We start from the raw sequence: 23771 nt of genomic DNA, 5'->3' as shown, positions 1-23771 counted from the left end.
CATAGGAACTGGCTGGCCCCTCTGTGGGCCGGGATTCTGGACTAGATGGACCATTGATCTGATCCAGCAGGGCTCTTCTGATGTTCCTATACAGCAGAGGTCCGCAGCCTTTTTATCACTGGGGACCAGTCAACGCTTGACAATTTTACTGAGGCCCAGGGAAGGGGGTAGAGTTTTGCCAAGGGATATCGTCACCGCTGCCTGAGCCCCTGCTCCACTTGCTTTCCCGTTGGTGCCCCCGACTTCCCACCGCCCGCTGGGGGAGCTGCCAGCAGCAGCTGTGCAGTGCCATGCCAAGGGGGAGCCCCAGCCATGGCGGCTGCTGGAGAGCACCTAAGATGAACCAGCGGCAGAGTGGCAGGGCAGCCCCCGAGGCTGCAGCTGGGGAAGAGGACGAGGAGGAGCCGCGGCCCGTTACCGACTGATCCACTGACCATTACTGGTCCCCAGACCGGGGGTTGAGGACTGCTGCTATAAAGACCTCAGACTCTATGCCCTTTTGTTGCCCCTCAAGAAGAACTGGTTGGCCACTGTATGAGACAAGATGCTGGACTAGATGGACCTGTGGTCTGATCCAGGGCTCTTCTGGTGTTCTTATGGAGGCCTTGGCATCTGTGCCCTGTTATTGACCTTCCAGAAGAACTGGTTGGCCCCTGTGTGAGACAGGATGCTGGACTAGATGGACCCTCCCTGGTCTAATCCAGCAGGGCTTTTCTGATGCTCTTATGTATCAGATCAACCTCCAAACGAAGGCTCTGGAGCCATCTACTGACGCAGGGGCCTCACTGGCTGCCTTTTAGCTGAATATGGGAACGGCCTTCATTGAAAACCGCTCGCAACCTGCACTGCTGTGCAAACTCGCCCTCTTACCCTTCAACTTATGGGCATCAAACCAGCAAGCAAGGAACAGTCCCATTTGGCCACCAGCGCATGACCCGGCAGGCAAGCTGAGTGCGCTAAAGAGCCTCAACAGAGTCCTCCCTTCCCCAGAAGCATCTAGCTGGTCACTGCGGGGAAGAGGATTTCTACGCGTCAGACTAGATGGCCCCGACCCCCTCTGGCCGCATGAGGTCAACCCACTGATGGGAGCCGAGATCGCCGACAGACTTACTCACTCTCCCGCTGCTCCTGCCCATCCCGCACATCAAACAACAAGTACGACTGGAACGGCCACTTCGAAGAGCATCGGGTTTCTTCCGTTTGCCTGGGAAGTCATGAGAATAAGGCAAGAGCTGCATGCCAGGGGGGGGGGGGTCACAAGGACAACGGTGCCCTTGCCAAACGCCGGCATATTTCTCTTTATGTGAACGGATGTGGCACAATTCTCGACTCGGCCACTTCAGGAAGGCAAGTGGGCTCACACCACTGACGGCTTTTCAGCTGCTAAAAGCACTTTATTTACTGCAACTGTGTCTTGCCGCCTCCCTCCCTCCCCAGTTGGGATCTAAAGTGGCTTGTACTGCTCTCCTCTACTCCTTTTCAAATCCACAACAGCCCTGTGAGGTAGGCTAGGCTGAGAGCATGCCGCCAAGTGGGCAAAGAGGAAATGACGGTGGGGCCCAGCAGGGCAGCCTTTCCCCAGGGGCAAGACATACCTGTCGGTTTTCAGCGTCCGGCCGTAGATGTAGTTGGAGGGAAAGAGGCAGATGTCCGGGTGCATCCGATACTGCATCGTCAGCTGCAGGACAGGGAGCGCCTCGATCTGGCGCTGCTGCACTTGCTCCTCCAGGTTTTGGCACAGACGGCCCATCAGGGACTGGTCATAACGGTAATCCTGAGCTTTCTGCCAATTCGGGAAAGGGGGAAGCAGCGAGAGGGGCAGCCAGAAGCTGTTAAGGTTGATTGAGATTTACTTCCTAAAATCTTCCAGCCACCCTGGGGTTAAGGACTATCATCTCCTATCTTGCACATCTACAACAGCTCCATGCAGGCACCGGGTGGCACGTGCAGAGAAGGGTCATGGCTCCGTGGCAGAGCCTCTTCTTGGCATGCCGAAGGTCCTAGGTTCAGCGCCCAGCACCTCCAGCTGAAGAGAGGAGGCGACAGGAGGTGACTCAGAAGACCCTTCTCTGCCCGAGTCCCTGGAGAGCCAACACCAGTCTGAGCGGACTAGGCTGACCTCTCTGGACCAAGGGTCTGAGAGTCAGGGTCAGGCAGCTGGCTTCCTGTGTCTCCCCATCGGCCTCCTACCTTCACAACCCTTCTGTGCACTGCAGGTGAGTGACTGACAGAAGGTCACCCAAGGAGCTCGGGGGCTCAGAGAGGATCTGCCCCTCGGCCTCCCTGGTTATGACCCTGTCCTGTGAGTGGAGGACAAGAAGATCAACACGGCTTCTTAAAAGCTGCTGGATTGGTAGCAGCCTGGGAGACTCCAGGCTAGGCCTGGCTGGCTCACAGCACCCTTCAAGGCAGGTCTCCTCAGATTCCTACTATGCTCAGGACTCTCTGGACTGCCCCGGCACCAGCGCTTCACGCCTCCCCTTCGACTGCTGGGGACCTTGGGACAGAGAGGGATGTAATCCAGATGGGCTGTTCCATAGTGCAGCAGTTGCCATTCACAATCTGAATTTGCAACATTTCTATCCAGCCTTGCTTCCATCCCCGAACCCAAATCGGCGGGACTGACTTAGCTTCCACGCAGCTGCTGGGTCCTGTACCCTCCCCCCCCCCCCCCCCGCAACCAGGCCTCAGGAGACTGGGCCACAACCATGTGCTCCACTCGGCTTGGGATAGTTCTGTGCCTCCCCCCCCTCCAGCCCCCCAAATTACTCTGAAGAGGAACGCAAAACCAAAGGGAGGCACTGAGGTTGGCGCAGCCTCAGGGGCAGAGGGATGTGACTCTGCACCCGGCTTCGGAGGAGAAGCCGACTCTTCCCTCTTCCACCAAGCCCCTCAAGAGTAGCCCCCCCCCCCCCGCAACTGTCTTTGCTGGGAGGCCTTTGGGCTGTGGGGCAGGGCAGTCGCAGACGGGTTTAGGAACCCCTCCCTCAAACTCCCTTTTGATTCGTTCTGCTCAGGAGAAAACCACCTGCTGCAATCTCCACGGAGGGCTTCCAGCGAGTCTCGGGAACAGGTTTAGAGAGGAGGATTTGGGATTAATCCATCTGATCCTCTCACGTAAAAGCACGTAGACAGTACCAAAAATAGTGGTTAATCCTGAATAAACCTTTTAGAAACCCATTGGCCCTCTTTGCACAGGGGGAGCCCATCCAGGCATGGCTCCAGCAGGGCCCCCCCCCCAGACGAGAGCAGATCCTACAAGCCCCCCCCCCCCCACCTCCCAGGGTATCCATAAATCCTCCCATTAACTGAGCCAGTGAACTCGGGATGTGGTTTCATCGGCCCTTAAGCGCCGTGCTCCAGGAAGTTGGCAATAACTTTGGGTGGCTGCACAAAGAAACACGCAGAGCTGCACAAGCAATTTAATCAGGCGAATAATCCGACTGGAAATCATTGCAGCAGCTCACATGTTGGGAGCACCTGATGAAAACGTCCCTCTTTATCCTACCGGAGCAGAGAGATTGTGCTGTTCTAATCAGCCGCCAGCCCTGGGCTGCCCCTCCTCCTCCAGGCTGTACTCACCACTGAGATCACCGTGGGAGGGAGCTGCTTGGGGTCACCGACCAGCACCAGCTTTCGGCAGCCGTGGATGAGCGGGATGAGGCTCTCAACTTCACAAGCCTGCCCTGCCTGTTCACAAGGAAGCACCAACACGGGAGGAGACACAAAGCAAAACCTCAAATATGGGGAATTACCGGCAGGGAAACAACATGCTTAGATCCAGGAAGGTTACATCTGTGCATGGACGGAATGTGTCTAGGACTCAGATTGGCCCTTCCCTGTCCTGTGTTTGATGTTCTGGTTTCTATTTTTATTTATTATTACATTTATATGCCGCCCCCTCTTTGTGGACAGGCTCAGGGCAACTTACAGCGTATTCAAATGAGTTTAAAGTACAATAAAAGCCTTAAAACAACAAAGGCACCGAATGCTCTGACATGCCTGCTACTTCTCCATATACTCAGCATTCAAAGATGGGATTTTACTCTGGAGAGGGAAGGAGGGGGGGGGGCCCTTGTGGCTTATCTGCTTGGTTTGGCCTGGTGCCATTTTGCGGGCCCTGCAGAACCCGAATCTCTCCACCGGGGTCCGGGGCCGTGGCTCAAGTTGAGAGCCTTCGGACCAGGGATGTCTAAATGCTCTTCTGGGCCTGCTGGGAAAGGCAGATGTGACCCCGGTCCTTTACAGCCAGTGGCTGGGATGCTGAGCACAGCAAACAGGAGTAGGGGGGAGGCGGGTCGGCACCCCTCAGGCATGCAAGGAAAGTGGCCTTCTGCCCAAGGAGCGGGATCGTTGCCTGCAAACCACAGGGGAGTTGCAAACAGTTTCAAGTCCCTTTGGAAGGCGAGGATTTCCTGACATTCAAACGTTTGTCCAGCAGACTCGTGTAGGTCTCACATAAGCCTCCCTCTGCTTTCCCCAAAGACTGCTCCTATTAGTTTGTTCTTCTTGCCTTGCCCTGGAAGACCCCCACTCCTGCTGCAACTCAACAATTGTTTCTGGAGCTGCGGCAAGCCAGAGTTTGCTGTGACCTCCTGACCCAGCAAAATAAGGTTTGCAGCTGGGAATCTGGCAAGCAACAGTTAATCACAGGAGAAGCAAGCCTAGAAGCCAGAGGTAGGACTAGCCCCTGCCCCAGCTCCTGTGTGGGGAAGCAAGTCATGATTTGCCATTATGCAGAACCTGCCACCGCCCCTTCTGGCTTCCTCCCTGGAGGCTTCCTCTCTGGAGACTGCATATCTGCCGGCAGGGACTGGGGTGAAATCCTCATACAGCACACCCATTGCACAGAAATGTCATGCAGGCAAAGCTACTTTTATGTGGAAGTTACAGACTGGTCTTGTGAAATATGGCTGCCCCTTGCTTGTGGCTAAGGGGCGAAGCACATGTTTCATATGCCAAGAGCCCCAGGTTCAGTCCCTGATGTTTCCAGGTTGCAAACTGAGAGACAGTTTGGTGTAGTGGTTAGGAGTGCGGACTTCTAATCTGGCAAGCCGGGTTCGATTCTGCACTCCCCCTCATGCAGCCAGCTGGGTGACCTTGGGCTCCCCGCAGCACTGATAAAACTGTTCTGACCGAGCAGGAATCTCAGGGCTCTCTCAGCCTCACCCACCTCACAGGGTGTCTGTTGTGGGGAGAGGAAAGGGAAGGCGAATGGAAGCCACTTTGAGACTCCTTTGGGTAGAGAAATGCGGCATCTAAGAACTAACTCTTCTTCTTAAAAAGATTCAAAGAGGCAGTGGTACGTCCATTACTTAAGAAACCATCTCTGGCCACACAGGAGCCTGACAACTATCGCCCCGTTTCGCACTTAGCGTTTCTGGGGAAGTTGGCTGAAAGGGCTACTGTGGACCAAATATCAGCATTCCTGGAGGAAACTTCAGCCCTTGATCCATTTCAGTAGGGCTTCCGGCCTGGACATGGGGAGGAGACAGCGTTAGTCGCCCTGACGGACGACCTCCGATGCCAGCTAGACCGTGGCGGGTCAGCACTGCTCATACTATTAGACTATTAGACATCCATCCTCCTGATGGATGGCCGCCCTGACTCCCCCCCAGAATCCTTAGCCAGATGCCTGGAAGCCGTGACAAAATGGATCAAGCAGAGTCGTCTGAAGCTCAACCCTGCAAAGACGGAGGTCCTGTGGTTGGGTAGGAAGGGACCATGGGAGGAAGCGCGTCTGCCCACCCCGGACGGTGTGCAGCTCTCACCAACACACTCCGCCAGGAACCTGGGTGCGACCCTGGATGCTTCCCTTACAATGGAGGCCCAGGTCACAAAGGTAGCGCGGCTGGCATTCTACACCTGCTGGTCCCCCCAGACGCCCGCCCATGACTCTCCCAATGTTACTGTTAATTGTTATTTATATTATAAATGTGGTTTTGTAATCTGTTGATGCTTTACTGAAAGTTGTTTTGATGCTATAGTCTGTATAATTTTCCATGTAAGTTATATAATGTTCAATGTAAACCGCCCAGAGCTGCAAAGAAATGGGCGGTATAGAAATCTAAATAAATAAATAAAAATAAATAAAAAAGGATCCGGTAGATATGAAAGACCTCGCTTGAGACCTCAGGGATCCAATGCCATCCAGAGCACTACCTGGATCGGCCTTTCTCCATTTTATTTTACTGTTGAGACCCCCTGAAACCTTCTTCAGGCTTCGAGAAATCCCAGAAGTGGCACAATTGTGCAGAATCTGGTTGGGAAGCAGAGCTGGGGGGCTCTTCCCACCTCCTCCAGGCCCATCGATATAGTCATATCACCCGATAAATGTTTAATAAATTAAAAAATATATTAAAAATTAATGAGCTCCAACCCATTCAGGGAACCCTAAGAGGGCTGTCCAGGAACGACTGGGTTTCACGAAATGCCGGTTGAGGAAGTCTGGCCCAGGCAGTATAAGGTCCCTGCACGTGCTCCTAGGGGCGCAAAGGAAGTGTCTGCAAAGGGAGGAGCCCCCAATTTATCCAACCCATGGAATGACAGGTGTGTCGTCTGCTACGCAGTGTAGATCGAAGGGCCAAGGCAGGTGAGCAGGAGAAGGAGCGGCACAGGGACCCTCGAAGCAACCGCTCCTGTCCCCTTCAGCTATGGCTCTGCCTCCCTTTGCCTGACCTGGCCGAACTGACCTCCCACTCCCCTCAGTCTGAATCCCCAGAGCATGAGGAAGGGAAAGTGCTGCAGAAGTTGTTCTCATTGCCTCAGAGGTTGGGGAAGGTGTCAGATCTTGCCAGGTTCCATTCTGCGCTCCCCCACATGCAACCAGCCGGGTGACCTTGGGCTCGCCACGGCTCTGATAAAACTGTTCTGACCGGGCAGTGATATCAGCGCTCTCTCAGCCTCACCCACCCCAAACAGGGTCTGTGATGGGGAGAGGAAGGGAAGGTGATTGGAAGCCACTTTGAGCCTCCTTCGGGTAGGGATAAGAACCAACTCTTCTTCTTCTTGTTCAATGGAGCAAAGAAGGCTGCCTGCTCCGCCTTCAAACGAGGGCTTATATTTGTAACAGGGCTAATAAATCCAGGCTCCGGTGTTGCCAGGCAAGAGAAGCTGCTCGAGGAGCAGATGGTCATGAATGCCACTCTCTTTCCTCTCTGAGAAATAATCATGGAGTTCTGAGGTGGAGCCTGAACTTTGCACATCTAAACTGCTGTGGCTCAGCATCTGCAAGGGCAGTGCCTGCGGGGGGGGGGGGGGGAGGAGGAGGCGGCTCTGGCCACCTGGGCGATGGGAGGGCACTTCCTCATTCTCAGCAGGGGAGTTTCCAGTCCCAAGCACAGAGCTGCACAATCTCAAGGCACCAGCTTCTTTGGGGGCAGGGCCAGCCCCGCCCTCCGGAGGATGCTCTTTGGGGCAAAGACTCAATGGGCAACTGGGGAATTGGGCCAGCCGGGCTATGGGCCACCAGTCCACCACGGTCAGTCTCGTCAACTCAGACTGGCAGTGGGTCTTCTCAGTGTGAAACAGTCGTCTTTCACGTCGCCGCCTGTCTGATCCTTCCCACGGGAGATGCCAGGGGCCTCCTGCATGCCAAGCAGAGGCTCTCTCTCTTTCCCATGAACAGGCTCAGAGCTTGGCTGGGGCCTAGGCTGCTTGTTCGGGAGAAGACCTTCTCCACGGTGCTTGATAAATGGCAGCATGGCCAGACTCTGACTAACTGTCGGTAAGGATGGGCACAAACCGCATGTTTGCAGTTCTGTTTGGTTCGTGGTTTGTAACTGAGCCATGAGCTGAACCACAAACGAACACACCCTTTTGCCAGCCATTTAAGCCACTTCTACTCCTCACAGCTGTTTTTTGTGAAGTTGCCACAAACTGAGCTGCATTAAAATTTGTGGGAAAGCGTGGCAGTTCTTCAGTTTGCGAACAAGCATGAACTGGTCAAAATTCAGGGCAAGCTTAATTTTGTCAACAGGTTCCTGCCCATCCCTTGCTGTGAGGCCCAAATGCAAACGCGTTGCTTGGAACCAGACTAGGACTTCAAACTCAGGTCTTTGATTTAGGAATAGTTTGTTATGATTTCACAAACAGCGTTGGAACAGCATTACCCCTTGTGACCCTCAAGTGGCGCAGGGAGCAAGTCTCCCCTCCTGGAAAGACAAGAGACCTCAGGAAGCAAACTATGATTTGTTACTGAGATCTGACAGGAGAGCCAGAATTTGTCAGACAAACCACAGATGATTAAGAAGGTTCAATGTAGTCTGAGTATGCCAGTGGCTTTACATGTGTTACCTGAGACCTGTTGCAACAAACAGTGTTGTAAGGTCAATTACAACCGCTCACATTTGGGAAATGGGGATGGGTTGTGAAGGAGAGGCCCGCCCTGTGGTTGCATGGCTCCAGAGAGATTCGAACGAGGAACTTCCCCAGCCCCATCCTGCAGCGGCTACTCTACCGCTGGATAGAACCATCTAACTGGCCACAGGAACAAAGACTTTCCCTGCAGTGCTAAGGAGCATTGCTCTTTGGTTTCTAAGCAGCAACCATCTCCACCCCCGCAGCTTCCTGGGGAACAGAAGTCCTGTTCTCTCCCTTCCACCTCCCCACAAGCGTGCAAGCCAAGGCCTGCCGGCAAGCTGGCAAGAGCGTGAAAAAGCAGGGCCATTTTTGCTTCTCAAACAGGTGGCCAAAGAGGTCTGTCTCTCCCTCCCCACGGCACCATGACTGCCTGCTGACCTCATCCACGATGACGCAGCTGAGCGGACTGTAGGTCTGCCTCCGGAACGCCGATTCCAGCAGCATCCCGCCGCTCGTGCTGAGTGTGCAGCAGATGATGTGGGACTCCAGGATGATCTTCGTTTTCAGCTCCTGAGACTGTCCCCGGACCTTGTAATGGGAGAGCAGGAAAGGTTTCCACACAGCACCTGCTTCAGGCAGGCTCCAGGGCTCTTTCAGTCCAGGTTTTACGCCACTAGCTCAAACTGGAAGCCAAATCAGCCGCTATGTTCAATTTTTAGGATTTTAAGTTTTAATGTTTAACTATTTACGGATATACAGTTGCTATGTGATTTTAAAATGACGTAACCTGCCCCAAGCCAGCTTGCTGGGAAGGGCAGGGTATAAATCCCAATCCCAATAAATAAAACCACAGGTGTGTAATCCTAAACACCATAAAGATCCAAATTCTGCCAGAGACCTCAGCCGCAGGAGTCCAAAGCCTCTAAGGAGGTGACCTGTAAGATTCTAGGCCTCCCCGGCATTGGTGGTTTTGTAAGGCCCTGTGGATCAGCAGCTCACCTGGGGAGGGGTGGCAGGAAGCATCTGAATGAGAGATCAACAGCTAGAGAAAAACCAGGGCTGGGATCCACAGGAGAACTCCACACCAGGGGCATGACTCTGATTTTCGCTAGTTTTCTCATCCTACAGAAGGCTGCTCATCTCCACCCCCACCCCCACCCCCCACCCCCACCCCCACCCCAGCATTTCAGGGAACATTCTGGACTGCAGTGGGGGGGGGGGTCGCTGGGAAGAGGGAGGCTTGTCTGTGGGAGGCTTCAGGTGGACATGAAGGAAACATCGCACCAGGCGCAAGGACACTGCACTGAGCCCTTTTCCCCTCTTCTTGGTCCACTCGCATTGCTTCAGCGCTTAGGATGTTGCGTGTCTCGAGGATTTCTCTTTGCACAGACAGTTTACACGGGGACTTCGGAGAGACGCAGCACCAGCAATTAAATGGGATGGCTTCATTTGCAAACACAGGGAATTGTCTACACTAGTTGCTGGCAACAGCCATACTTTGAATTAACTACTTTCAATTATCAACCCTGATCAATCGTAGACTTGATACAACCTTAACATTTTCAGCTTCTATTGTTTTTGTATTTCTATTGTTATCATTTAATTCATTTGCCCCCTCCCTTCCTTCCTCTCCAGTGGGGACCCAAAGGTAGGTCATTCAGCTCTCCCCATTTTATCCTCACAACCACCCTAGTAGGTAGGTCAGGCAGAGAGTGTGTGGCTGGCCCAAGGTCATCCCAAGGATGGAATTCAAACTTGGGTGAGGGAACTGCCTCCTCTTCTAGCTTCACTCAAGCCAGAGATCACAGCTGGGCCACCCTGTATGAGAAGCTGGGAGAGGCAGGGAAGCACTTCCAGACGGTTCGGTTGTTGGGAGAGGAAGAAACCATCACAGCCTGCTGGAGGAAGAGCCACCGTTCCTCGGGCCTGCCGGACAAGCTCTTCTGCCAAGCTCTTGGGTGGGGCCAATGACTTAATAGCATCTGTGGCCCTCCCCTCCAAAACACCCCCCCCCCGAGTGACCCCTCATCTAGAGACTTCTGGGCAGGGAATATCTGGAGGCTGCTATTGCCTGATGCTGCTAATTTGTTACTTATGGTTTAATTTGGATTTATACTGTTAATGTTGGTTTTCAATTTTCTGTTAGGTTTATCCCGTTTTGAATACCGCCCTGAGCCATATCGGGAGAGTGGAATAAACATTTAATAAATAATAATAAGAAGAACAGGAATCTGGAATCCGGACCTCACAGCCACGTTCAGTGCTAGCCACAGTGTCCTTCTGGATCGCCTGCAGAGGTTGGGGGGCTGGGGAGCTTCTGTATTCAAGGCAGACTTCTGAAGGTTAAACCCCAAGGCAGCTGTGCACACCTCTGGGAGAGGCCCCCTGGAGTCTGGCAGTCATCAGATGGCCCATCAGATGGCCCTCACAGATGGCCCTCAATTCTGCTGCTTATTCACACTGGCTCCAGAGCAACCGGAGTCCATCTGATCTCTCCTCGGAATCAGTAATGGACCCGGTGAAGGGGAACACACTGAGCTCAATCTATTGAGCTAGTGGGAAGTCCAGGGACCCAAATTGTGGCCCTACCTCAAGGGGGCCTAGAGAACAAACTCCTACCTCCTTCAGTTGACGAGCGAGTTGCTCCCTCTCCTTTGAAAGCCTGCAGATCTCCTCATCTAACTGCTGTCGCTGAAAGAAGGGGAAAAACTGCCATGAAATATTTGTGACAAGAACACGGAACGGTGCAAACTTGGCAAGAGTCCTTTGTTCCCCCAGAGGCCCCTTCCTGGATACCTTCCGGCCTGCAGGGTCTGGAGGTCAAAACCACCTTCCTAGACTGCCCTTGGCAGGGCTTAGGGGGCTGCAGAGGGACTTTGCTCAGCCCCTCTTGCCTCGTCCGTAATTCTGCTTCGCATTATGGGCATGCATTCAGATGTGGACTCATTAAATGAATGCAACCCGAACACTTTTGTTAATTCTGCTATGCTGGAAATGGACTTTTTAGACTATGGCCACCATCAGTTTTATCCTTTATTCTGGCACCCAGCTGCCTAGAGGAATCGGGTGGGGAGGGGGAGGGGCCTTTCTCACTAGCACTGCTGCAGGGATCCAGTCACCAGACCGTGGCTGGCTGGGGGCAGAGAGACTCCCTAAGTATTTACCCCGCAGGGTTTAGGGTCACCAAGTCTTCTCCGGCCACTGGGGGAGGGCGAGTTGCCATCTCCAGGTTGGGGACTTGGAGGCAGAGCCAGGAGAGTCCAGGGACCTCCGTGGGTACAAGCCATGGGGCCCACCCTCCAGCAGACTCTAATCTGGAAGAACCGGGTTTGATTCCCCACTCCTCCTCCACGGGCAGCCTGCTGAGGGGCCTTGCACCACTCCTGGTTCTTTCAGCCCCACCTCCCTCACAAGGTGCCTGCTATGGGGTGAGGAAAGGAAGGCAATTGGAAGCCGCTTGGAGACACCTGAAAGAGGAAAGCGGGGCATAAAACCCAACTTCCTCCAAAGCATCCATTTTCATCAGGGGAGCTGAGCCTTCAGGGAGGGAGGCATAGAACTATAGTAAGTCAATAAATAAATCTCCATGGTCTGGAGAGGAGCTATAATTCTGCGCAGTCCCCAGATCCTCCCCCCCGGAGGCTGCCGTCCTTAGCTGGGCTGGTGGCTTGCTGGACTTCTCTGTCTAACTGCTGAGCCCAGGTTCTCCAAGGCTGCTTGCTAAGTACAAACACAAACATTCCACTCGCCCTCCGCCGAGAAAAGGCAAGTGCTACGCTGCTTCCCTCTTCCCTCTGAGATCCATCCCAGCACGCAATAGTCTTACTTTTAAAAAATATATACTTATTTCAAAATTTAAAGAAGTTGCTGCATGGACGGCCTTTGGTCCCACCAGACCTCCAGCATCCCAGCCAATGCCTGACTATCGGGGGGGGGGGGGGGGTTAGTGTGCAGATACTGAGCAGCATCCGCCATCAAGGGGCCGCGGAGGAAGAGAGTTAGGTGGGTGGAAAAGCAGTCATCGCCTCAGACAGGGCTTGAGGAAGCGACAGAGGAACGGGGGAAACTGCCGGGAGAGTAGATGGGTAGTTCAGGCTGTGTCCAGGAAAGGAAAAGAACTGAGACCTCTACAGCAGTGGTCCCCAACCTTTTTGAGGCTGGGGACCGGCGGCAGCAGGGTGGACGATTGCATGGCCCTGCTTCCCTCTCCCCCCCCCCCTGCAGTAAGAAGCTTCCCGGGCTGCAAGCTTGCAGCCTGGGAAGTTTCTTACTGCGGGGGGGGGCAGGGGGGGGAGCCGCGGCCTGGTGCCAGGGCCCGCTGGTTGGGGACCACTACTCTACAGCACAGGTCCACAAGGGCCGATAAAGAGAATAGAACAGGTATCCTACGTTCCCTTAGGCCAGGATGGCCAAAGTGTGGCTCTCCAGATGCCCATGGACTACAATTCCCATGAACCCCTGCCAGCATGGAGAGCCACAGTTTGGCCACCCCTGCTTTAAGGAAATAGCTTAGGGGATTGAGGGAAACAAAAAACAAGTTAATGCTATGTCAAGAGACCTTAGCAGAGTGAGACGATACAAGAACGCCCCCCCCCCCTCTCTCAGAAACCAGAACCCTCCCTGCCACTGGAGGGGTGAGGAGGCCATTCCAGGCGCACCCCCCAACTGGCCACTGCCCATCCCACGTGAAAAGAGTTTGCCTGTACAGATGGGACACTGCTGAGAGGGGGTCAGTTTCCTCGGGGATTCCTCCGAGGCACCCATCCAAGGAAGCTTCCGTCCCTGGGCCCTACCTTCTCCTGGGTCCTTCTCTCCACCGCACGCTGGCGAGAAAGCACATCCAGCCGCTGGTCCAGCTCTTCCTTCCTCTTGTGCAGATCTTGGTCACAGCCAACCTTCCCTTTATCTACCCGGTCAAACGAAAGAATTCTATTCCGTTATTTCCACTCTTGCTTCCCAAAACCTTTTTCAACATGGTTTTTAAAGCTCTGAATGTGAAACACATTAAATAGTGACCACAGAAAATAATTGTGTGTAATGATACTTGGGACTCAAAACTGATCAACCCATTCATGGGCAGAATAGATATATATATATACATTTACAGACTTAATGACTTTTCATTTACAGCCTTTCTTCTCACAGCAGTTCACAATATCATTCACCTTTCCCCTGATTTATTCTTACAACCCACCCTGCAAGGTAGGTCACTCTGAAAATGCATGCCTGAGCCAAGGTCACCCAGCGAGCTTCCATGGCAGAGCAGGGATTTGAACCTGGGTCGAGTACACTCACCACTCTGCCCCACAGGCGCCAACGGTTCGTAAGGCAGATCTCTGGGATTAGTAGAAAAGCTTGAAACAGGGGAAGGGGGAGACAATGACCTTTAAGTGTCCCCCTGCAAAATGGTAAAGATATTTTCCAAGCCATCCAGAAAGCTGAATTTCAGCTACATCATGGAAAACATTTCCATCACTTACAAAGTCTGAAGCTGAAATATCTTTCATCTAATAGCCACAACTTAGAACGTGACCCTTGTCTCCTGACAGAGGCCGGAACAATCAAGCCAAGCCCTACACAAGGAGGGACGTCGTGTGTGTGTGTGTGTGTGTGTGTGTGTGTGTGTGTGTGAGAGAGAGAGAGAGAGAGAGAGGGAGAGAGAGAGAGAGTTGTTCCCTCGTCACACAAATCATAGTGCAGTGTGACAACTTTTTAGTCTGTGACTAAACGTAGACGACAATGAAGGAAAAGGTGATCTTTGAGCAGAAGGAGGTGCTTCTGGCTGCCCTTGGAAGAATGGAGCAGGCATGACATTTCTCTCTGCAGGGTGCGAGCAACATGGAGATGCCAAATGGGAAGGAGGGAAATGAAGAAGGAACTTTCCTCTACCCAAAGGAGTCCCAAAGCGGCTTACAAACGCCCTTCCCTTCCTGGGGAGCTAAGTCCAGCCCTTCCTTGAGTTCATTCGCTCGGGTAGCAAGCCCTCTTCATGCCCTGGTCCAGCTGAGGCAGAGCCTGTGGTTACAGTCAAAGTACTAATAACAAACCCGAAACACAGAGATTTCTTGTACTGAGGCAGATCATCGGCCCATCAAGGTCTGTATTGGCTGCTCAGACTGGCAGCAGCTCTCCAGAGTCACAGGCTGACTCTTTCTCATCCCCGACTACAGGGTCCTTCGACCTGGGGATTTCAGGGATCTTCCGCATGCCAAACAAAGGCTCTCCCCCCGAGCCACGCCCCCTCCCCTCCCCTAAAGGTTAACCCGTTACTCACTCATCCGGTGCTTGATTTGGTCGTTCAGACTGAACTTCCGGACCACTTTGCTGATGGACCTTTCTTGGCCCAGCCTCACCAGGCTGATATCGCCACAGTTTCCTGGAGGGAAGGCACAGGGTCAGGGCCGGGCTGAATCTCTGAGCTAGCTTTTTCGATTTAAGAAAACCTTCCGCCCAAAATAATTTTCAAGGACTTAGCAGTGTGTGGACACTGGCAGCTTGTTGACCCTCGTTTGCCCTCTAAGGCCATGAACCCAGGGGTCACTAGGTCTCCACGAATACGCAATGCTGTCTGCCAAGAGTCCGGCCTCGGAGCTGCCTTGTTCAGCCTCCTCCAGTGGGCAGGAGCTCTTTCGGGTCCGAGTCAAGGAAGGGCCCCAGCACTCAAGCCTCTAACAGCCACCACACTCCCCACCACTGATTCACAACCCCAACCCCAACCGAGCTCATGAAGATTCAGTGCAAAAACGGGTGAAAATCACCTACAGCAAAACTATTCTTTTTATAATTATCATCATCATTAATTTGATTTGTATACCATCCACCCATGCAGGCTCAGGGCGTACATCAATAGAAAATCATATAGTTAATATCAAAACATAAGCGTTAAAGACCTTTCAAATAACACCTTCCAGGCAAGTTCTGTTCAGCTGTGGCACCAGGGCAGTCCTTATCGTTTCTGGCACAGAAACAAAACTGCCACTTTCAGTGGAGGGTTTCTGTTTGGGGGGTGGGGAGGTGGAGTGCTCTGATGTTGTTACATCACCGGCCCTAACCAAAAGCCGGGTGGAAGAGGTCCATCTCGCAGGCCCTGCAAACTGCACCAGTTCCGACAGGGCATGGATCTTCTCCAGGAGTTGATTCCATCAGGGCTGTGCTGGGCCCAGACCACGAATGGCCTTAAAGGTAAGAGCCAACACCTTAAAGCTGATTTGGAAGCCAGTGAGGCTGCCAAAGGACAGGTCGAATACGGGCCCTCCAGGGCGTTCCTGTGAGGGTCGGGGCAGCTGCATTCTGGACCAGCTGCAATCATTTCCAACTTGAAGAAACTGCTCTCTCTACATCAGGGGTGGTCAAACTGCAGCACATGCTGGCAGGGACTCATGGGAATTGTAGTTCATGGACATCTGGAGAGCTACAGTTTGGCCACCCCTACTCTAGATGGATAATTCCACAGACGAGGCAAAACTTGTACCTAAAGGATTTTCTTTGACTTGGCATTTTTCCTTGAAGAAAAGAATTATTTTTTTCATCAAGTCGTCAACAGCAGCATTGGATGGGGCACACACCAGGACACGGTTCTGCTTAATTTTGGCATTCAGGCTGTGTGCAGGATTCTCCTTTCCAGGTCTCTGTATATATATAAACATATATTTAAAAGAGAGAAAAAAATGGTTATAACTGGTTTGTAATTGAAGAAGAAGAAGAAGAAGAAGGAGAAGAAGAAGATGCCGCTTTTCTCCACTTGAAGGAGTTTCAAAGCGGCTCCCCACAACAGACACCCTTGTGAGGGAGGGGAGGCTGCGAAGAAGAGAGTTCATTCTTATATGCCGCTTTTCTCTGCCCAAAGGAGTCTCAAAGCGGCTTACAGTCACCTTCCCTTTCCTCTCCCCACAGCAGACACCAAACTGGTGTAGGGGTATGCACCATGTCAACAACAGCCCTGCAAGAAGGATGAAATAGTCTTTAAGTGTAGAATTGCCACTTGCAAAAAGGGCCCTGTCCCTATCAGTTTAAAACAACACGCTGAACAGAAATGCAGGAGATGATGCTTCCTGCCAGCACGATGTCATGCTCAAGAGCAGTGGACTCTCATCTGGAGAGCCAGGCTGGATTCCCCACTGCTCCTCCTCCTCCTGCACAAGAAGCCTGTTGGGTGACCTTAGGCTGGTCACAGTTGAGCCACTTGTGGGGAGAGAAAGAGAAGGCAAAACTTGATTAGACTTTGAGACTCCTCAGTTGAGAGAAAAACAGGGTACAAAAACCTGCACTGCAAATTAGACACTGCTTAAAAACCCCTCATCCAAGGCTTTATTCCTGCTCATCAAGCTCTTGTGAAAGGTACAGAGCCAGGATTCCCAGACAGGAGCTCCATGGATCCCTGGGGGTCAGAAGGAATTCTGGAGCGGGCCTACAGTCTTCACCCCCCCCCAGCCATAATGTCCTGGGCCACGAACTAAGGAACCAGCTGCTTCCACTGCTCCCCCCCCCCCCCCCCCCCCCCCCGCCAAGCATGAGTTCTCGTCATTTCTGCACCTGGGAGGGGGTGGAGCCTCCATACCTATCCATGCTTAAAACTGCCTCCCATCTCTCCCCCCCCCTCCAGCCTGCCTGTTAACACAGGTGGTGGCGTCACTTCTGGTGACATGTCACTTCTGGGGGCAGGGCAGGCAGGCATGGCCAGCTGGCACCACTTCCAGGGCTTCACAAAGCCTGAAAAAGGATTTCAGGGGCTCCTCCACCATCAAAAGGTTGACAAAGGATGGTCCAGAAGCTGCGCTAGAAAAAAGCCAGGACTGGTATCTCATTTAGGAAGATCCCGCAGAGCAACCTTTCTCCCAATTAGTCCTCAGCCTAAACAGAATCTGCTTCACCCACCTCAGCCAGGATGCGGTGCAGGAGTCCAATGATGGTCTTTGACTTCCCTGTTCCAGGTGGCCCATGGATCAGGCAGATTTGGGGGAGCAAGGGAAATTTCATCGCCATGGTATAAGCTGTCTCAATGGCCCGCTTTTGGTCTTCATTGTATTCTGCCATGTCAGGAACCTGTCCGGGGGGTGGGGGTAGAGGTAGAGACAGCACAGCATTAAGCATCGGAGCCAACAAATCATTCCCTAAACTCTGCTGAGAGAACCTGAGCAGCATAATGGCTGGAGGGGGGTGGAGATATGGGCCTCAGAGAGCATGGCTTGTATCCTGGCCCAGTGATGAACTCCCTTGGTGCTCACCGCTATTTTATATAGCAGTGAACTTCAGAACATGGATCAGGACCACTGGCATCCCCCCTCCCAAAAATGGTACTATGCTACCTGCTTTCCTTTGAAGTCACTATACGGTTCTGAGTAGAGATGGGAATGAACCGGTTCATCTGGCAAAATTCGGCATGCACGTGGCCCAATTTGGAGCCCCCAAACCAATGTTTGGCACCTTCCCCAAACATTTACCAGACTTTTGTCCAGTTCAGCTGTCTGGACCATTTAAACTAAACAGCTGAGCAGCACAGGGACATAGCTGTCCTGACAGCCGGAAGCTTAGATCTGGATGGTCTGGGGCATTTTGGTTTGGTTTCGTTTAGGGTTCAAGGCCACCCTGAACCAGAATTTTTAGGTTCATGCCTATCCCTAGATCTGACCTTTGGTTTCTTCCTTCCAAATGTGCATGGTGAATATCCTGTTCCTCTTGAGACTGGAGAAGTTCAAAATTCAGGCTTAATTCCAGTTCAAAGGACCAGGCAGCAGCTGTGGTGAGCTGACAACACTGGCCACGATGGCCCCAGCAGCCTGGTGGCTCAACATGAGTTCATGCAAGTTTCACTTCACATCCAGCTGAAGGCAGCCCTAGGATCTCTCAACTGTATGTTTCTGTCCACAGGATAGATTTCCACTTGTCTACGGTAAAAATTAATGCTCCCTGAAGTAAAATCTTCTATTTTTTCCAGCTTTCAGATGGCAAATGCTGAGCTTTATTCGCTTAGCTAACATAAGGGGAGCCCCACTTTCCAAAGTGCTCCCTCTCTCTTTCTAGTATTGGGTATACACATAATTTTGTCTGGAAAAAAAATATGACATTTGTATTCTTAACTTTCCTATGTATTCCCAAAATGATAGGATTTTATATGATATTGAAAAACAGAACAATGCAAGGACATCGAGGGTTGAGAAGCAAGAATTGCATCTATTTCAGCAACGGGACCTCCCTGGAACTGATCAAAACCCACATCAACTGGTGGGCCTTTGGCTGTGCTTTCCACACACATTAATCACTCAGCCCACATCCCTGGGACTGGGGCTTGGCCCTGTCCCAATATTTCAGAAGGGAAGAAAGACAAACCCTTCAAATTACCATCCAATTAGCCATCCTAGTGTGCTTAGTAAGCTTTATTCCAGAAACTCCAGGACTGGATGGACCCAAAAAATGTATGAATGGAGGAGGAGGAGGCAGGTTTTAGAGAGGGTCACTCAACCACGGATCAACGTCTGCTACGGCATCACTGAGCAGAGGAACACAGCTTTAGTCCACAAGAGGCGGCATACCTCACTTTTGTGGATTTCAAAGCAGTGTTTGATAGCATCCCCCAACACGGACTATGGGCTAAGCTTGATAGCGCTACAATTGATAAAGTATTAGTTTCATAAGATGGGTTCTCCATCTTTGGAAATGTTTAAACGGAGGCTGGAGAGCCCTCTGACGGAGAGGCTGATTCTGTGAAGGCTCAAGGGGGTGGCAGGTGACAGTGGAGGAGCGAGAGGGTTGTGAGTGTCCTGCATAGTGCAGGGGTTGGACTAGATACCCCATGCAGTTCCTTCCCACTCTATGATTCATGTTGCATGAAAGCATCAGATGTAGCCACCTGTCTGGCATAGTGCCACTGGCAAAAGGAGTAAAACAGGGATGTATAGTGGAACCTCTACTTTTCATCTTCAATATTAATTCCACGGTGCAGGCTTTATCAATCCCAAGTTTCCATCCCCACAAACCAGCAAACAGAGTGATCTCCGCCTTATTATAGGCAGATGATACAGTAATTCTATCCCATTCACAAGTAGGCCTTAGGTGAGCACTGCCAAGAGGAACAACTTGTAATTAATTATCTAAAAACTAAAATCCTCACCTTCATCAAAAGGCATAAGAGACAGAGAGCAGATTGAACAGGTTAAACCCTTTAAATACTTGAGTGCACTCTTCCAGTTGACATGGTCATGGAAAGCCCATGTGACACATGTGGTTGAGAATGCTCACAGAATGAATTCAGCCATTTTGAGATTCTTCTTTCAGAAAAAGGGGCTTCCCATATCCCTGCTGCAATCACAGTTTTCCAGGGGAAGGTTAGTGCCCAACTAATGCATGGCTCCTGGCTCTGTCTTTACAAAGATCTTTACCCCTTGGAAGCAGTGCAATCCAAGCTTTTGCAAGCAATGTATACCAATCCTGTTCTCCGGCATCAAATATCTTGTTTGCTCCTCCATCTCCTTTAACAACTTAAATCCAGGATACAGCTGACACCCATCATATGAGAAGTAGCCACAGATAAGACAGGATCTGCCTAATCAGGAATCTAAAAGCACCAAGACAAGCAGAACGAGTGGAGAACTGGTGCTTACTGTGAAGAAGCCTTTCAAGATGACGGATAGAAGAAATTCAGGAGGAGTTATTCCTCCCAACTTGCTCTGCAGGCAGGACTAAATTTATCAATGAAGTTTTAAATAGCCTCTGAGAGCCAGCATGGTGTAGTGCTTAAGAGCAATGGCCTCTTATCTGGAAGAAATGGGTTGGATTCCCCATTCCTCCTCCACATGCAGCCAGCTGGGTGACCCTGGGCCAGTCACAGTTCTCTCAGAGCTCTCTCAGTCTCACCTACCCTGCAAGGAGTCTGTTGTGGGAAGAGGAAGGAGATTGCAAGCTGCTTTGAGACTCCTTTGGGCAGTAAAAAGCTGGGTACAAGAAACAGCTCCTCTCTTCTTCTGAGGAGGAGGGGGGGTCCCATCCCAGTTTTGAAATGCTATTTGCAAAGCACTGTGTACCACGGAAAACAGAGATGCACCAAGCATGGCGCAAAACGCAAAAAACAATTGGTGCAGTGAGAGAATTAACTTGAATTCTGCCTTGAGACCCGTACATGTTTCACACATGCTTCGTCAGCGAGAAACTATGTAATACCAAAACCCCGAATAGTTCCTGCAGCAACAGAGTAACCCCTCCTGGGCTGCCTCCTCCACCATCAGATAGCAGAAGAGATCACACACTGCCGGAGCAGGGAGTTCGAAGGCAGCAGGGCCGCTGCTCATCCCTCATGCCCCGAGGGCTCTTTTATCTCCCAGCAGCAGCTGTTCTTGTCCTCCTTGCATTAGCCCTATGGAGAACGCTAGCCACTGCAGAACAGATAAGAGCAAGAACAAACGGGCGAGGAGAACCGGCCACAACTCTGCAGTCCCCTCCGGATCTCTCTGGCAAGCTTTCAGAATCCACGGAGCATGTGTATGCGTGACTGTTTTCCACACAATGAATGACCAACAGTGGAGAGGTCATACTACATGGCTCCCCAGCCCCCCTTGAGCTTTGTAACCCTCCAAGAACGACTCCAGTTGAGTCGTTTTGTTCTTACAGCATTCATGGAGTCCATGCTCAAGTCCTTAGGGCAGAAGTTGGCGTAAGATGCACTGAAGATGGGTGAGGCCAGAGGGCTCCGGCTCAGCAGCAGCAGCGCCTTGAACCTTCGCTGCGTTGTCACCAGAGAGCTCACCACCAGGCAGCGGACCTCCTTGTTGATGAAGGACAAACTGCCTTGTGTCTGGATGGACAAGCGGCAGACAGCCCGATGTTCTTTCGTCCCTGCTTGGAAGAAAACAACAGCAGAGGCTCAGTTTACAACTCACACCCAACTGCGATTTGCGCTGGCCAAGGTCCTGAATGTAAGCCGCCCGGTTTAGTTCTGTTTTCCTACCAGCTCTGCACTCCCTGAGTCTGATGCAGGCGGCTCGAGCCATGAAGCAAGCTCCAAGGATAGCCGGTCAAGTCAGACACTGGGAATGAGCAGGAGTCGCCATTTGAAAAGGCCCTGCAAACCGGGGGTTTCAATTCCACTTGCCTACTGCCACTTAGGGCACTTTCGACGCAGGCAGCAAAACCGGCCGTCGTTACATTTGGATGTTTCAACCAAGTGAGAATGCCAGACGCAAAAACTTGCAAGGAATTACTGCAGCAAATCAAACAGCTCAACGGGCCAAAGATGTCCACCCCCCCCATCCCCACCCTCAAGCAACTGTTATTATCAAATAAATGGACTGAGCATCCATGAGAGAAGATAGTTGCAGTCACCTTTTTGTTCCCACCACACTCCCAGAGCAATCGTTTCTCAAGGGATGAGATTTTGCACATTTTAAGCTCAGCAGTTCGTGACTGTCACTCTCCTCTAGAAGCCTGTTCGGTCCAAGGCAGCTGAAAACGACACTACCTCGGAAAGCCACTCGCTGGGACAGAAGGATGAAGCTGTTGTGAATGGATGCTAGTTCGGGAAGGCCTTATCGCTTGAGGAGGCACTCCAGAGGGCACCGTTAGGAGTGGTCTTGGGGCCCCCTCGCCCACCCCTGTGACTGCAGCTCCAGGAACCTTTGCTGGGTCCCCATGGCAGGTGGGGAGGAGGAGCCTTTCTCCCCAGCACTAAAATCTGGCAGAACTGGTACTTGTTGCAATTGTGTGTTCCTGTGTGCATATCAGGACGACCAATTGAACTCCTTTAAATGACATATTTACGTTAAACACATTTTGTTTTCTCAACCTCTTTAGGTTCTCAATGGTATTTCGGGTTGGGTTTTGTTTCCCCCTTTTTCTTTGCTCCTTGAAGAACTTTGCCTTTCCAAATTAGAAATATCAGTACTGAAGAAAGGTTTTTCTTTCGCTCTCACACCTCATCATGATCCTTTCAAATTGATGTCTGAGATACAACTTACGTTTTGAAAGATCAGGCTTGCTGATTTTTTTAAGGACAAAAATGCAGAGGATGAGACATGCACAATCAGGCTCAACTCTACTATTAACACCCCTACAAAAAAATCCTAACTTTTGGAGCTTGTTAGAGGACGCAATTTAAAAACTTGACTGATCAAGGTTGCCTCTCTGGCTTAACTTAAACAGACGAAAACAATTAAGGCTTCTGTATCTCTGCATCTCTCAAACAGACTAAAACAGAGAATGCCAAAAAAGCTCTGTCCTTGCAGTGATGTTTTTTTTAAACTGGCAGATAAGCGACGTGCAGTATTTATTGAACCGTTATGCAGAAATGACAACATCCCTGAGGCATTCAGACAACTTAGTCCCACAAATCATTACAAAAGGATTACAGAAAACCCTTCCTTTCTAATCAAGAAAAACACCCTTAGTATCTTAGAGGAAATATTACTGGAGGGCTACATTAATAAATCCACACACGATTTCCTACTAGATCCTGAGAGCAGAGTGCCACGGTTCTGTCTCCTGCCCCAAATACATAAACCTGCCCAAAATCCGACTCTTGGCAGACCTACCGTCTGAGGCTACGGCTCTATGATGGACTTTGAGAGACACGAGGATTTTCTGAACCATGCGAACAACGTCCAGAAGGCCTTGCAGGAAGCCGCCACGGCCCCTGTGCACATGGCTTCTTTATCTACGAACCTTCCACAGGGCGGGGCTTTGGGCCTCTTTGCAGGAGCTTTGGAGAAGAGGACACGCTGTGCCAGCCCCTGGCCTCCTGATGCCACTGGACTGAATTATATCTGACAAAGAATTTCCTTTTCGTTTCAAGGGCAATTCTTTTGGCAAATTTCAGGAACAGCCACGGGGTGTGATTCTGCCCCGGAACTAGGGAACCTGCTTATGGACATACTGGAAAACACCTTCATCCTAAAGGGTGACAACGATACCTACAGGGACAGCACCTTCCCGTATAAAAGGCATCCCGGTGACATTTTCGTTGTTCAGAAAGGTTCAGGGGAGCTCCTTCTTCAGTTTGGGAAATAGCATTAGCTCCCTTCGGCCGCCAAAGCAGCCAGCGCTGCGGTGCAGGTGGGAGGGAGGGGCGGTGCTGGTGGTGGCACGTGACCTGGTGCCCGCATGCAGGTGCAGAGCATATAAATATAATATAAATAAACAAACAAATAAACTAAGTTTTATTCATGGTGTGAGATTTCAGGGGAAAACACACTTTGTCAGACAATGCAATTGGAGTTGTGAGACCACGTGCATAAGTAAAGTGTGGGTCATGGATTAGCACACAGCATATGGGAAATGTTTACCAGATGCAAGGGCCGGGCAGAAATATCAAGCCAGTTCATCAGGCCATCATTCAGTTGGGTTCAACATGGGGGGGGGGGGGGGGCACAGACACATAGTAAAGAAAAATAGTAAAAGAAATAAAAATGTCAAGATTGAAGAATAATGGACCAATGCATTGGGTCTGTCCATTTTTATTTCCTTTATACTATGTTTCCCGCCCCAGA

At 51.5% G+C, this 23771-nt stretch overlaps 1 protein-coding gene across 7 annotated transcripts in view; it reads right to left on the bottom strand.

The window, feature by feature from the left end:
- Window positions 1–23771, bottom strand: part of SETX (senataxin) — a 64324-nt gene that overhangs the window by 8867 nt on the left and 31686 nt on the right. For 5 of the 7 annotated variants that reach the window (XM_077307010.1, XM_077307011.1, XM_077307008.1 and 2 more), the window contains 10 exons: window positions 20900–21129; window positions 17176–17343; window positions 15773–15929; window positions 14576–14677; window positions 13095–13207; window positions 10921–10992; window positions 8740–8889; window positions 3583–3690; window positions 1596–1783; window positions 1112–1204 (listed from right to left, as the gene is read on the bottom strand). In XM_077307010.1, coding sequence (XP_077163125.1) covers window positions 1112–1204; window positions 1596–1783; window positions 3583–3690; window positions 8740–8889; window positions 10921–10992; window positions 13095–13207; window positions 14576–14677; window positions 15773–15929; window positions 17176–17343; window positions 20900–21129 — 1381 coding nt within the window. The remainder of the gene's footprint in view (window positions 1–1111; window positions 1205–1595; window positions 1784–3582; window positions 3691–8739; window positions 8890–10920; window positions 10993–13094; window positions 13208–14575; window positions 14678–15772; window positions 15930–17175; window positions 17344–20899; window positions 21130–23771) is intronic. The other 2 variants (XR_013226064.1, XM_077307009.1) reach the window with 2 other exon arrangements.

Source organism: Paroedura picta, chromosome 12 (genome assembly GCF_049243985.1).
Source record: "Paroedura picta isolate Pp20150507F chromosome 12, Ppicta_v3.0, whole genome shotgun sequence".
Classification (NCBI taxonomy): domain Eukaryota; kingdom Metazoa; phylum Chordata; class Lepidosauria; order Squamata; family Gekkonidae; genus Paroedura; species Paroedura picta.
The sequence above is the reverse complement of the archived record's forward strand: the minus strand, read 5'-3'. Positions and strand labels throughout refer to the sequence as shown.